General features: G+C 42.7%; 1 protein-coding gene across 1 annotated transcript in view; it reads right to left on the bottom strand.

The window, feature by feature from the left end:
- Alg11 (ALG11 alpha-1,2-mannosyltransferase) overlaps positions 1–13,990 on the bottom strand; it is a 213,114-nt gene that overhangs the window by 137,578 nt on the left and 61,546 nt on the right. The window contains exon 3 of the mRNA XM_017609344.1: positions 8,945–9,403. Coding sequence (XP_017464833.1) covers positions 8,945–9,403 — 459 coding nt within the window. The remainder of the gene's footprint in view (positions 1–8,944; positions 9,404–13,990) is intronic.

Below are 13,990 nucleotides of genomic sequence, written 5' to 3'. Positions count from 1 at the left end.
CAGAAATAAGCCAGCAACTATTCCAGCTTTGGAAGACAACATTTCCGAAGAACTTCGGGCTATTCCGGCCGAAATGCTCGAAAAAGTTGCCCAAAATTGGACTTTCCGAATGGACCACCTAAGACGCAGCCGCGGTCAACATTTAAATGAAATTATCTTCAAAAAGTAAATGTCATGGACCAATCTAACGTTTCAAATAAAGAACCGATGAGATTTTATGCGTTTTTTTTTTAAAAAAAGTTATCAAGCTCTTAAAAAATCACCCGTTACTATAATGGTTCAAAAAACACCCTTCGTGGCTATTTACGTTCGTTGGAAACAGGGTTGTGGACATTAAGGTTGGTCAAATGAAGTAATATGGCTGCATGTCCCGACTACTCCGAATCCGGCGGATATTGTTTCGCGAAGTTGCAACGTAGATGAATTGCGACAATCAATATGGTTCGAGGGTCTAAGTTTTTTGACTAATGATGAAGTTAATTGGCCAGTTAACGAGCCACCAGAAGATCTAAAGGCCTCAGAAATCCGTAAGTCGAAGGTAGTTGCTCTCGCTGTCCAAAAGGAGCCTAGCATAATTACAAAAATCATTGAAATTTGTTCAACATATTCAAAAATTTGCGAATTATTGCCTATATTTATCGCTTTATAAAACCGCGAAAAAGGTGAAAAAATGAAGCCAGAAATAAACACGACCGAGCTCGAATTGGCATTTTCAAATATTGTTGAAACAATTCATTAAAAATGCATGTTCGCTACCTAAACAAATACAAAAACTTAGCCCATTTTTGCATGAATACGAAGAAAGCGGTAAAAATGTCTGTTGTTGCGCGTAGTTAGCCGATTGACCAACGCTCCACTGCCTTATAATACAAAGCATCCATTATTGATGCAAAAATCCCGATTTGTTTTTCTCTATGCCGCATATTTGCATTTATCGAACTGACATGCAGGAGCAAGAGTTTTAGTTGGCTTAATGCGTTTAAAGGTTTGGACGATAAATGCACGAAAAGTGGCCCGAAAGGTAGTATGTGGTAGTGCGTACAGCATTGCTTTAGGTACAATGCTGACACAAATCACTACTATCCGTAAGACCATTTTTAGTAACCGGAGTTGACTTTTGTGGACCAATATACACCTCTTATAGAATTCGTGGCAAGCCCCCGTATAAAACTTATGTAGCCGTTTTTGTTTGTTTTTCGTCAAAAGCTGTCCACATAGAAGCTGTTTCCGATCTGTCTACTAACTCTTTCATTTCCTCTTTTAAAATGTTCATCGGGAGGAGAGGACTACCTCAGAAGGTTGTGTGCGACAGAGCTCGTTGCTGGGCAGAGTTGTGGAAGTCAATACTGGTACCAACGGCATGATACGTGTTGCATGTATTCGAACGAAAAATGGTGTCATCCGCCGTGCCATACATAAACTAGCGCTACTACTGATGAATTGATCGCCATAGCCGTATCAACGTGGCCGGAATGTTTGGGCAAATGGCAGTTATATTTGAATTCTAGCTAAAATGCTTTTATATATTACGTATAGCTTTTATACTCTTATACTTTGATACTTTTTCATTTTCATTTTAAAGCAAACTCATATTGTACATACTTTAGTACAGGCTTTGTTACATTAGCAACCCTATGAATTGTATGATGTTGTTGTAAAACGATGTATAGAATTATAAAATTGAATTGATGTCAAACCACAGTCAGCAGCACATCTGCTTTTTCGCTTATTTTAGCAAGTTCACCGATATATTAATTCCGAACGGTTTTTCGTAATTTTTCCTGAAATTTTTATAAAAACTAAAAGCAGCAAAAATCCTTGCTGTAACAAACTGGAATATGTATGTATATCAATATGGGTATCAGACAAAAGAAAAATTAAGACAAAGTGATCAAGAAACAAGTGAAGAGTAAAAACATTTCTTAGTTTCTGATATTGGAAAAGATAATAAGAGCTGCAGAACTGAACCGCTCGGAAACAATTTACTACAAGAGCGTGCTGGCTTATGCCAATGACATCGACATCATCGGCAACAAAAACCCCAAAGACTGTTCTGCCTTTTCCAAGTTGGATAACGAAGAAAAACGAATGGGTCTTGTGGTAAACGAGGACAAGACGGAGTATCTCCTGTCATCAAACAAGCAGTCGGCACATTCGCGCCTTGGCACCCACGTTGTTGTTATGTAGCGGCTACAACAACCCCGTCCAGATCGGTTATCTCAGTCGTTGTCGTCAAGTTCCACTAACGGCAGCACTAAGAAGCGTGCCGCCTCCATTGGGTCGGTACATAGGGACAAAGCCGTTAGGGTTGCCGAGTTTTCCGGGCATGCGAAGAGATGTTTCGAGTCGTGAGGGGTCTCTTTGCATGCCGGACACTCATTTGGCACATCCGCGTTTAGTCTGCTCAGGTATGAGTTTAACCTGCTGCAGTAGCCAGAGTGAAGTTGGGATATTGTGGTTCTTGTCTCCCGAGGCAGATGAAGCTCCGTCTCGTCAATGTCCGGTGGATGTGTGCCTAGAACGGCATTCACAGGTCTGGAGTCTACATAACTCGGGACTGACTCCCTGTGAATGCCGTTCAGGGCCTGTCGGTATAATGACGGGTCCAGAGGTTGCTTAATGAACCTCTGGACTTCGTCCGTCAGTTCGTAGAGATTCCTCCTGATGTACCTAGGCGAGGCCTCCTCTGCAAGCAGCTGTCTGTTTGGGTAGCCACATCTGTGGGTCCCAACCAGAAACTGCTTGCAGAGCATTATGTTATGATCCTTGACCGGGAGCATTTTCGCCTCGTCATGAAGGTGGTGTTCTGGCGACATCAGGAGGCATCCAGTCGCTGTCCTAAGTGCGGTGTTTTGTGTTGTCCACAGCGTCCTACTAGTACCCGGCGACCACACTGGTGCTGCGTAGTTTAAAACCGGCCAGCCTATTGCCTTGTATGTTGCCAGCAACGTTTCTTTGCCTTTGCCCCAAGTACTGCCGGCTAGCGACTTGAGGACCTTGTTGCGGATCTGTACTTTTTTGACAATAGCGGTTGCGTGCGCAGAGGAGATCAGGCTGTCGAATGTTACTCCGAGTATTTTGGGGTTATTCACCGTCGGAATTGGTGTATCATCGACATGAATTCCCAGCAGTAGCCTGACCTCCTTCATCCAGGTGGTGAACAAGGTCGAAGAAGATTTCGTAGGAGAGTGGTCTAGGCACTTTGCAGTGAAGAAGCGAGAAAGCTCGGAGAGATACCCGTTTACTTTCGAACACAATCGAGACTCCCTCTGGTAGTTGACGGAGCTTTGAAATATAAAAGTTGAACAGTCGCGGAGAAAGGACACCACCCTGTGGAGCCCCCATTTTCCTGAGTTTGCTCGATCGACATTACTNGGTAGCCTGACCTCCTTCATCCAGGTGGTGAACAAGGTCGAAGAAGATTTCGTAGGAGAGTGGTCTAGGCACTTTGCAGTGAAGAAGCGAGAAAGCTCGGAGAGATACCCGTTTACTTTCGAACACAATCGAGACTCCCTCTGGTAGTTGACGGAGCTTTGAAATATAAAAGTTGAACAGTCGCGGAGAAAGGACACCACCCTGTGGAGCCCCCATTTTCCTGAGTTTGCTCGATCGACATTACTGACGAGTGTCGACCACTCAGATAATTTGCCGATCACCGTTTGAGCCTCTGTGGGAGAGAGGAAGCTCCTATATCTTCTAGTAGCGTGGAATGGCTGGCAGTGTCAAACGCCTTTGACAAGTCCAACGCTACAAGAATCGTTCTCTCACAGGGACGGTTGCGATTAAGGCCACGAGTTATCTGAGTGTTTATGGCGTTAAGTGCTGTTGTTGTACTGTGCACTTTACGGAAACCATGCTGATGCTTCGCTGTTGGGTCAGGTGGTTCGTAAAATACGGGAGCAGCAAGGCCTCAAGTGTCTTAGCTACCGGGGAAAGGAGTGTTATCGGTCGATACGAATCTGCTTTGTTGGCAGGATTCCCCGGTTTGACCAGTGGCACCACTCTCCCCACCTTCCAGATGTCTGGGATGATGAGAGTTGTTATTGACAAATTGAGGACCTCCGTTAGGTACACTACTCCAGCAGGACCCAAATTTTTCAGCATCAGCATGCATATTCCGTCGGGACCCATGGCTTTGGAGGTTTTCGCCTTCCCGATGGCCACCTGAACTTCACCGCAAGTGAAAGCAAGGGGGGGCCCAAGTTGTTTGCAGTTTGTGCAGCCTTCTGGTCACTCGATGCTTGGCTTTGTCCACCGGAGAATGCAGTATGAACTGCCAGCTACAATAGCTCGCGCTTCGCTCCGTGTCCGACGTAGCATGGTCGCCGAAAGAAATTTCGACTCTGTCATCGTGCTTCGTCGGATTAGTCAGTGACCCCACGGTTGACCAAAGCTTACTCACACCAGAGGTGAAGTCCCTGTCTTCTGATGCTCTTCCCACTTCTTCCGCTTATGTACGTCCACAAGTTGCCGAATCTCCGCGTTGTGATCCCTGATACGGAGCTCTCCGGGATCGGCCTGACGAAAGTTGTCACGCTCATCGGCTAGAACAGCCGCTTCGGCAGGGAATTTTGGACGTGGGTCCGTTATGCATCCTGCCGGTACGAAGCGAGCTGTAGCAGCGGTGACAGCCCTGCGGAATTTACGTTCACCAAGGTGGACGTCGGTTGGTGTGAGGAGAGCAGCGAAGGTGTTTTCAGTAAATTCCGCGAAGCCTTTCCAATCAACTTTAGAAAAGTTGATATAGGTCCGTTGTTCCGCGGAAGCAAAGTCGGTTGGTTTATCGATCGAGATGACTATGGGCAGATGGTCTGATGCCAAAGTCAGCAAAGGACGCCATGATATACCGTTTATCAGACCAGCGCTGACTATTGTTATGTCTGGCGAGCTGCAATATCTGGCCATAATCCTGGTGGGTGCGTCGTCGTTCATTGTGCAGAATGTCGAATCGTCTATCTGCTCAGCCAAGTCAGTTCCCCTACGATCGTTTGACAGGGTTGAGTGCCAAAGATCGTGGTGCGCATTAAAGTCACCTACTACCATACGGTTTTCACCTCTGAGGAGCGCACCTATATCAAGGTGATATCCTGCCGGGCAGCAGGTTACAGGGAGTATGTACACGTTAAATATTTCGAGCTCAACATCTAGGGTGGTATCCCTGCGGTTGATGCTTGCTTCGATAAGACGATACTGCACGATGTGGTGCGTGATGAACGCTAAGCCACCACCATTATCTCGCTCGCGATCTCGACGGTGCACGTTGTACCCGGCACAATTCAACAATGTTGGATTGCTGTGCAACTTCGTCGCTTGGACCGCAGCTATCAATATACCATGCCGACACATGAAGACGGTTATCTCCTCGATCTTGCTCTGAAGCCCGTTACAGTTAAATTGAAGGAGCTTCATGTGGTTCGGGAGACGTGTGGTAATGCGGGGTGTGAGAGATGTGTGTGGCCCTGACGCCATTAGCTGTGTGCGCTGCTGTGGTGGTTGCCGCCCAGTGGTGGTTGCCGCTCTGTGGTGGTTGCCGCCCTGTGGTGGTGGTGGGTGGCGTCGCAGTTGGGGTTTGCGACCGTGCAGCGCAACACGGGCTTTCGAAGTTCCTCGCCCAATCTCGCGTGGTGCGCAGAGCTGAACATGCCCTAAAGTGGCACCAGCCAAGGCAGGTGTTGCACTTGACTGATGTCACATGACGGAATATCCTGGTCTGACATACCGTGCAGATTGTAGGAGGGACCAAGAGTTGTTGGCGGCGGCGTGTGGGTGGTGGTGCGGTTGTGCACCCACGTCACTGTTGACAGTTATAATTTCGAGAAAGTGGAGAATTTCGTTTACTTGGGAACCAGCATTAACAACGATAATAATGTCAGAACGGAAATCCAGAGCAGAATCACTCTTGACAACAAGTACTACTTTGGACTGAGTAGGCAATTCAGGAGTAAAGTCCTCTCTCGGCGTACGAAACCCACACTCTATAAGTCACTCATCATGCCCGTGCTGGTATATGGTACAGAAGCATGGACAATGACAACATCCAATGAGGCGGCTCTTGGGAGTATTCGAGAAAAAGATTTTGCGGAAGATTTGCGGGCCTTTACGCGTTGGCGGCGGCGAGTACCGAGCAATTCCAATTGGCGTCAGTTGGCATAGAAGAGAAACGACTGGCGTGCTTTGTTGAACTCGGCCAAAATCGCTTAGGGTGGTTACAGCGCCAAATATTAAGAATATGAAGGTTAAGAATGAGTTGTAAACGTACGTCTGGCCGTCCAATACACCGCCCGAACAAGGTATTGGCACAGCAAATTTTTCATAATATATGCAACATTTTTTATTCTAATATTTTTTTGCCAATTTCGTATAAAAATATTCAACAACAAAAAAACACAAATATATAATTTCTAAGCTTTGTGCGATACTCGCGAAAATTCAGCAAATTTTCATCAAAATTTTCAACTTTTTAATCAGATTTTTGAGAATTTTTTTGAGTATGCAGTTTTGCAGCCCATTAAGTTCTAGTGAAAAAATGCAAGTTAGGAGTTAGTCAAAAATCGTGTTGATTTTTGAGAATTTTTTTGTTGAAGGTGTTTTGCATTTTTTCCATATAAAGTATTTTCGAAAAAAATGTCTTGTATGGAAGAAACTGCGTGGAAGAAAAATACCAAAAATCAACAATAATTCCTAGCTACTTAAATCGTGCACATTATTATAAAAAAATTGATTGGGCTACAAATCTGCATACTCAAAAAATTCTAAAAAATCTTCTTAAAAAGTTTAAAATTTTCATGGAAATTTGCTGAATTCTCGCGAGTTTTGCACAAAGTTTAGGAATTATATTTTTATGTTTTTTGTTGTAGAATGAAATATATTTTTATATGAAATCAGTGCAAAAATATTAGAATGAAAATTGTTGCATATATTGTGAAAAATTTGCTGTGCCAATACTTTGTTCGGGCGGTGTATGTAGCATTAGAATCTCGTTATTTATTTAATTAACCAAGGAATACATGTACATACATATGTATATTAATGGTAGCTATTGACTTATATATATTAATATTAATATATATTATATATTAATTTTTAAATAACTTATAACTATATTTCCTAATACCACTCGAGGAAATGAGACCTCAATATCTTTGAAGCAGCATTTACATGAGGCGCAGCATTAACACATCGCTTTCAACAAAATCGCCTGTGTAAATTGTGCTTCAATTTTCCAGAGAGGGATAAAAGCGATTGGAACTTTTCAGGCAATGTTGAATCACCTCATATAAATGCTGCTTAACATCGTTAAGCTTTATAAGAGTTCGCGATATTGGAACATGATAAAAATTTCCTTCTGCAAAATAACGGGCTTAAGTCTAAAATCAAGCATCTAGATTAGTGATCGTGCAGCAAATCTGATATGCGCTCTATCCTGTTTATGTAGGTGACTTGAAAAGGACGCCAGATAAAAATAGCGTATTCTAAACGTGATCTATCAAGTGCTATACATACGTTTTGAAAGTGCATGCATCCGAAAAATTAATACTATTCGCCGTTGAAAAGCTAGCATTGGACGCATTGGCGGTCTCGCTGTTGGCAGCCTATCTATCAGGAACATTTTGCACTTTTTAAGAGTTCAGGACGGCGTTTTTCTTAGTTTTGCACATAAAAGATCCTGAACAGTCAACCCTGCTAAACTGTTCTCTTTCCGTAATGTTTGGGTATTTCTATAGTGTTGTCATATTTTTCTTTGCCTCTTTGCGATCATGTGGTCTTTTCCTTTCACCTCAACCTTTCTTTTGATCCAATACAAGGGAAAAGTACCAACCAATGAAATTACTTTTCAGAACTTTTGATATTATTTCCAATTCCCTAGCCGTTTTCGCGTTAAATAAACTAAATTAAAGCGACACTCTTTGTGTTCTTACAGCGAGGGACAATTTCTTTCGAAGCAGTTATTGGTTTTCAGGATATATGTACATTAGACTGCATCACTCCCCATACAAAACAAAAATCGGTACTATTTTTCCGTTGGAATTATAAAATCTATTATATTTTAAGACGTCCACCAAAATATTTCGGAAAATTATTAAGATTTAAGTGAGCTGGACCGATTTGAAAATACCTCCAAAAATGGAGATTTTTATGAATAAAAATAGTTTCTTAAAGTTTTTTTTTGAAAAAATCCCCTCAAATGACAAAACGGTTTAATCTTAAAATATTTGCATAAAAATATTTTAAACAAATTAAAAAAAAAATTTGAACGGAATCGTAATGATGAGATTTTTGATGTTGTTTTTTAACTTTTTTCAAAGATTGGTAAAGGAAAAACTTAAATAACTGAACCTAAACTCTTCCGATTTAGACTTAAGAGGTGTCATTGGAAAGGTATTTTCTCACCCTTTTTATTTCTTTTCTAATAAACTCATTAAAAGGATGAAAGAGAAAGGTAGGATGAACGAACGTCATTCAAAGTTGAATTAAGATGTGTTGGTATTTAAAAAAAAATAAAAAATGGGACACGAATGACTCTTTTTTTCGACAGAAATAAAAACAGTATGAAAACACCTTTCTATCGAGATCCCATAAGTCTAAATAAGAATAGTTTTGGCCCAGTTATTCAAGTTTTTTGTAAATCAATCTTTGAAAAAAGTAAAAAAAACAGCATCAAAAATCTCATTCTTACGATCCCGTTGAAAATATTTTTAAGTATTTTTATGCAGATCTTTTAAGCTTAATCTGTTTTGTCATCTGAGGGGAATTTTTTCAAAAAGTTCTTTGAGAAACTATTCTTATTCATGGTCCAGCTCACTTAAATCTTAATATTTTTCAGAAATATTTTGGCGGACGTGTTAAATATAATAGATTTTGTAATCCCGGCGGAAAAACCGCAACTTTTTTTGGTGATGCAGTCTAATGTACATATATGAACGTGTGGATATGTCATACAAACCTTGGCGAAAACTCTATAGTATATAACCTTCATCCAGGTTATGAACGGATTTCTGACCACATAAGCTTGATTGTTGTGGCAGTATTCCCGTTGTTGAACTCGGCGTAGCATATCCATACTTATTGTGGGATAGTGTACATAACATCCTACTTTACATCCACCGATATAACGAAACAATGGCAATGTAAAAGCATATCCTGTGGTGTCAATATATATATCAGGCGGGAATCTGCACAGTGCTTCCAATCCCAAAATTATAGAGCCAAGGCTTTGTCCCAACAATGTAAAATACGGATATAGCTTATCTTCAACTAGCATTCGTCGTTTTAAATATACGAAACTCGTGTTTTGTTTATCCACATCTATATTAAAAGTACCTTGCACCTTTTCGAAAATACTGTTCGGTGAACTATCGATATCTCCAGTGTATATAACAATTTTAATATTGTCATATTTAGCCTAAAATGATATAAATAAAATAATAATTAGAAAAAGAATATGACACAAATTTAAAATAAAATGGGCTGACTTCCAAAACGTAAATTGCTTTGCATACCTACAAGGTATAGCGTTCCATAACGCCGAACTACAAAATATTGACAATGTATACTTTTCCGAAACGCACCCGAAAAGTTATCGAAACGCATCGCTAGAGCAATCAGCGCATCAGAAATAAAGTGGATGCTTCGTTTGTTATTGGTTACCGTTGGTGCTTTAAAAATGGAAAATTCGGAAAAATTTTACATTGCATTCATTGTATATGGTTGCAATGTTTCGCTACTCTGCATATACAAATAGTTTGAATGCCGCAGCATAACAGTATCCAAACATTGTATTGATACGCTTTGGAAGTCGGCCATGCTTAGTTAAGAACTCCCGAGAGCCTGGGCGGAAAATATTCTGCTATTCTTCTTGAATTCTCTCTTTAAGCGGATTTATTTCAAAACGAGGGCCAGCACAATGAGCGATCTAGGTTTCATAATAACGGCAAACGTTTTATGCGGAAATACTTATGGGCTCTTCAGTGGTTACTTCCTCGAATTTCTGATTGGCGAATCGCCAAAAGAAGAAGAATGCAGTAATTTATAGTCACTTGATTTTGTAGAATGATTGCAACCAATTTTTGTATTGTATGACTAAGACTAAAAGAATGGAGTCAATATTCAGACTAAATTTTGGTGACTGATTATTCATTTTTGAAGTCTTTTTTGTTAGTCATTTGATTTCAATCATTTGAATGAAGTCTCTCATTTAAGTAATTTTCAGTCATCAGGTATAGTTGGCCTGTAATGAGCAACCTGTATTATACCTGTATTATATGAATAAGTAATAAAGTGATAATACAAATGTATTGATTTAATTTACTTTTCGTGTAAAAAAAATGTTGTTGTTGTTGTAACAGCATGAAAATTCACAAAAAAGTGTTTGGGGAGTGTTGCTGGAGTGACAGTCCTTGGCCAGATATAAGTCTGGGTCGCTCCGGTTACGTAGACCCGACTGTCGTGGGAACATTTTTATTTACATTCGCTGCAATAACATTCTTGCTCTCACTGAATTTTGAATTGAATTGAACTTTCAAGTTTTTATTTAGCGCTTTTTAATTTAAATATTTATGGACATGGTGGCATTGCTAATAATGAGATAGTGACTCTGTGAAGAAATGGAACTCTCATTAAGAAATATTAAAATATCGTTTTAACTGTATCTTGTCTATGCGGACAAAAGGTTGATCGTACTCAACTGAAAGTGCAGAAAGTGCAGTGTGATAAATGCAAAGAAATTTCCATATCAGTTGTGTTGGTATTAACCCGACTAACCTCCATTTTTTGCTCTCGGCTGATAAACCGTTTTTTTTTTGCAAAGTCTTCTGTACGCTCGCCTCCCGCATCCATTGCACTGGATGAGAATATTAATGCCTAATCTGATTTGAATGCTAATGTTGCAGTTCCGCAACCGCAGCCTAACTCTCAGAAAAGCAAAAAGTATAAGCAACAATTAACACTGCAATCTTTGCTTAAGGAAATGTGTGCTCTTAGAGCTGAGAATTCGCAAGTGATTTCTCTTGTTAATGCTTTGCACGAAGATAAGGCACAACAAATCAAAAAAATTGATGATATACATGCCGAAATACATTCAATGCAGTCTACGCTAAAAGAAAAAGTTGTTAACATTGTACAACTTAATGCTGAAATTAAAAATCTTCGTAGCGCTGTCGACAGGTAAATGGAATGGTAAATGGCAAATGGATCGCCAATGCCAGCGGTTCGCTTCGTACTAATTCCAATGCTGATTCTGTTATTTCTATTAACACTTCTACTACTACTCCCTGCAGTAAAATTTAGAGACAGTCTGGCAAAGCGTTACTTCCAAGCTACATATTTCAGAACTATCTCTGAACTAGTGCAAAACGGCTGCAGAGCGGGATAGTTGAAACTTGCGGTGCAAGTGTACAAATGCTCACTTCTCGTACAATATGAAAGTAGCTCAGGTAGAAGACCTCCGACTTAAGCATCGTTGGTCGCGAGTTCAAATTACGGTGGAGGCAGTTGTGTGATTTAATGAACTTAAATTGTCGCGTGCCGCCTACAATTTTTTTTGTTTATAAAATATGTAGCAAACATGTAATCTCTAAAAGAAAAAAAAAAACGGAAAAAATATCCAAAAATGGGATCTTAAAAATATTTTTTTATAAAAAGAACTGTCCAAAACAGATCCGGTTAAAATGTAGTTGCAAAGTAATGCACTGGGCGACAATTGCAACCGCCAATGACATCGCGGTGCAGAACTGGACAGTTGTTGTTGTTGTTGTAGCGGCACTACTAAGCCCCGCCTGTTTCGGGTCAACTTTTAATCATTATCGTCAATCTCAACTAACGGTAGGCCCAGGAAACGAGCTGTTTCGATGGGGTCGGACCAAAGGGAGAGGGGTGTTAGTTGAGTCGGATTGAGCTGGCTCCACATGCCGGGCACTCATTTGGGATGTTTGGGTCGAGTCTGGACAGGTAGCTGTTTAGGCGGCTACAATATCCAGCCCGTAACTGAGCCAGAGTAAGGCGGGTCTCTCTAGGTAATTGAAGCTCCGTCTCTTCCACAGGTGGTGATTGGGCTCCGATAACGAGATTCCTAGGCCTGGAGTCGAGGTAGGTGGAGACTGACTCCCTATGAATGTCGTTAATCGCTTGTCTGTACGTCATTGGGTCCAGTGGTTGGTCTGTGTGCGTCTGGACTGCGTCCTTGTACACGAATAGGTGACCCCTGACGTGCCTGGGCGGAGGCTCCTCCTCCAGCAGTGGTCTGTTGGGGTGTTCGCTTCTGTGACACCCCACCAGGAACTGCTTACAGAGCATTTTGTTATGTTCCCGTACGGGGAGCACTTGGGCCTCGCTGTGTAGGTGGTGCTCAGGCGTCATCAGAAGGCACCCAGTCGCTGTCCGGAGTGCGGCGTTCTGACAAGTCTGTAGCTTCGTCCACTGCGTCCAACTAGTCCCCGGCGACCAAACAGGCGCTGCATAATTTAGAACCGGCCGGCCAATTGCCTTGTATGTTGCCAGCAACGTTTCTTTGTCTTTGCCCCAAGTGCTGCCGGCGAGCGACTTGAGGACCTTGTTGCGGCTCTGTACTTTGTTGACAACTGCGGTTGTGTGCGCGGAGAAGGAGAGCAGGCTATCAAAGGTAACCCCTAAAATTTTTGGGTTGTTCACCGTCGGTATAGGTGTGCCGTCGACGTGAATGCCTAATTCTAGACTGACCTCCTTCGTCCAGGTGGTGAAGAGGGTCGCCGTTGAGGAGAGGGTTAGGCTCCTTGCAGTGAAGAAGCGAGAAAGGCTGGAGAGATAGCCGTTTACTTTTGAGCAGAGGTCATCAATTCCATTCCCAGACGCCAAAATCGAACAATCATCAGCGTACGAGATCAGGGAAACTCCTTCAGGAGGCTGGGGGAGTTTCGAGATGTAGAAGTTAAAAAGTAAGGGGGAGAGAACACCCCCTTGTGGAACCCCTTGTTTTATTCTTCTTGGTTTCGAGGATTGATCTCTGAAGATTACTGATGATTGTCGACCACTCATATAATTCGCCGACCAGCTTCGTCGGGTTGGACAAGGACCTCACGGTTGACCCGAGCTTACTCACACCAGAGGTGAAGTTACAGGCCTTCAAGTGCTCTTCCCACTTTTTCCGCTTATGTGGATTTACCAGTTGCCAAATCTCCAAATTAAGGTCCCTCAAGCGAGGGTCCCCGGGGTCGACCTGGCGTAGGTGGTCACGCTCATTTGCTAGTACAGCTGCTTCAGCCGGGAAATTTGGGCGGACTTCCGCGATACGTCCGGATGGTATGAAGCGAGCTGCTGCGGCTGTGACTACCCTGCGGAACTGGCGTTCGCCAGCATGTACGTCTGTGGGTGTGGGGAGGGCGGCGAAGCTGCTCTCGGTAACTTCCGCGAAGCCGTTAAAATCAGCTTTGTTGAAGTTGGTGTAGGTTCGGTGATNGCTTCGTCGGGTTGGACAAGGACCTCACGGTTGACCAGAGCTTACTCACACCAGAGGTGAAGTTACAGGCCTTCAAGTGCTCTTCCCACTTTTTCCGCTTATGTGGATTTACCAGTTGCCAAATCTCCAAATTAAGGTCCCTCAAGCGAGGGTCCCCGGGGTCGACCTGGCGTAGGTGGTCACGCTCATTTGCTAGTACAGCTGCTTCAGCCGGGAAATTTGGGCGGACTTCCGCGATACGTCCGGATGGTATGAAGCGAGCTGCTGCGGCTGTGACTACCCTGCGGAACTGGCGTTCGCCAGCATGTACGTCTGTGGGTGTGGGGAGGGCGGCGAAGCTGCTCTCGGTAACTTCCGCGAAGCCGTTCCAATCAGCTTTGTTGAAGTTGGTGTAGGTTCGGTGATCCGCGGGAGCAAAGTCGGTGGGCTTATTGATCGAGATGATTATGGGCAGATGGTCTGATGCTAACGATAGCATAGGTCGCCATGATATGCTATATATCAGACCAGCGCTAGCAATTGTTCGGTCAGGCGAGCTGCTGCAGCTGCCCACAATCCTGG

This window comes from Rhagoletis zephyria, unplaced genomic scaffold (assembly GCF_001687245.7).
Source record: "Rhagoletis zephyria isolate East Lansing unplaced genomic scaffold, Rhagoletis_zephyria_1.1 Rzeph_scaffold_00219, whole genome shotgun sequence".
NCBI lineage: Eukaryota > Metazoa > Arthropoda > Insecta > Diptera > Tephritidae > Rhagoletis > Rhagoletis zephyria.
Note: the sequence above shows the minus strand (reverse complement) of the source record. Positions and strands in the feature narration are given on the sequence as shown.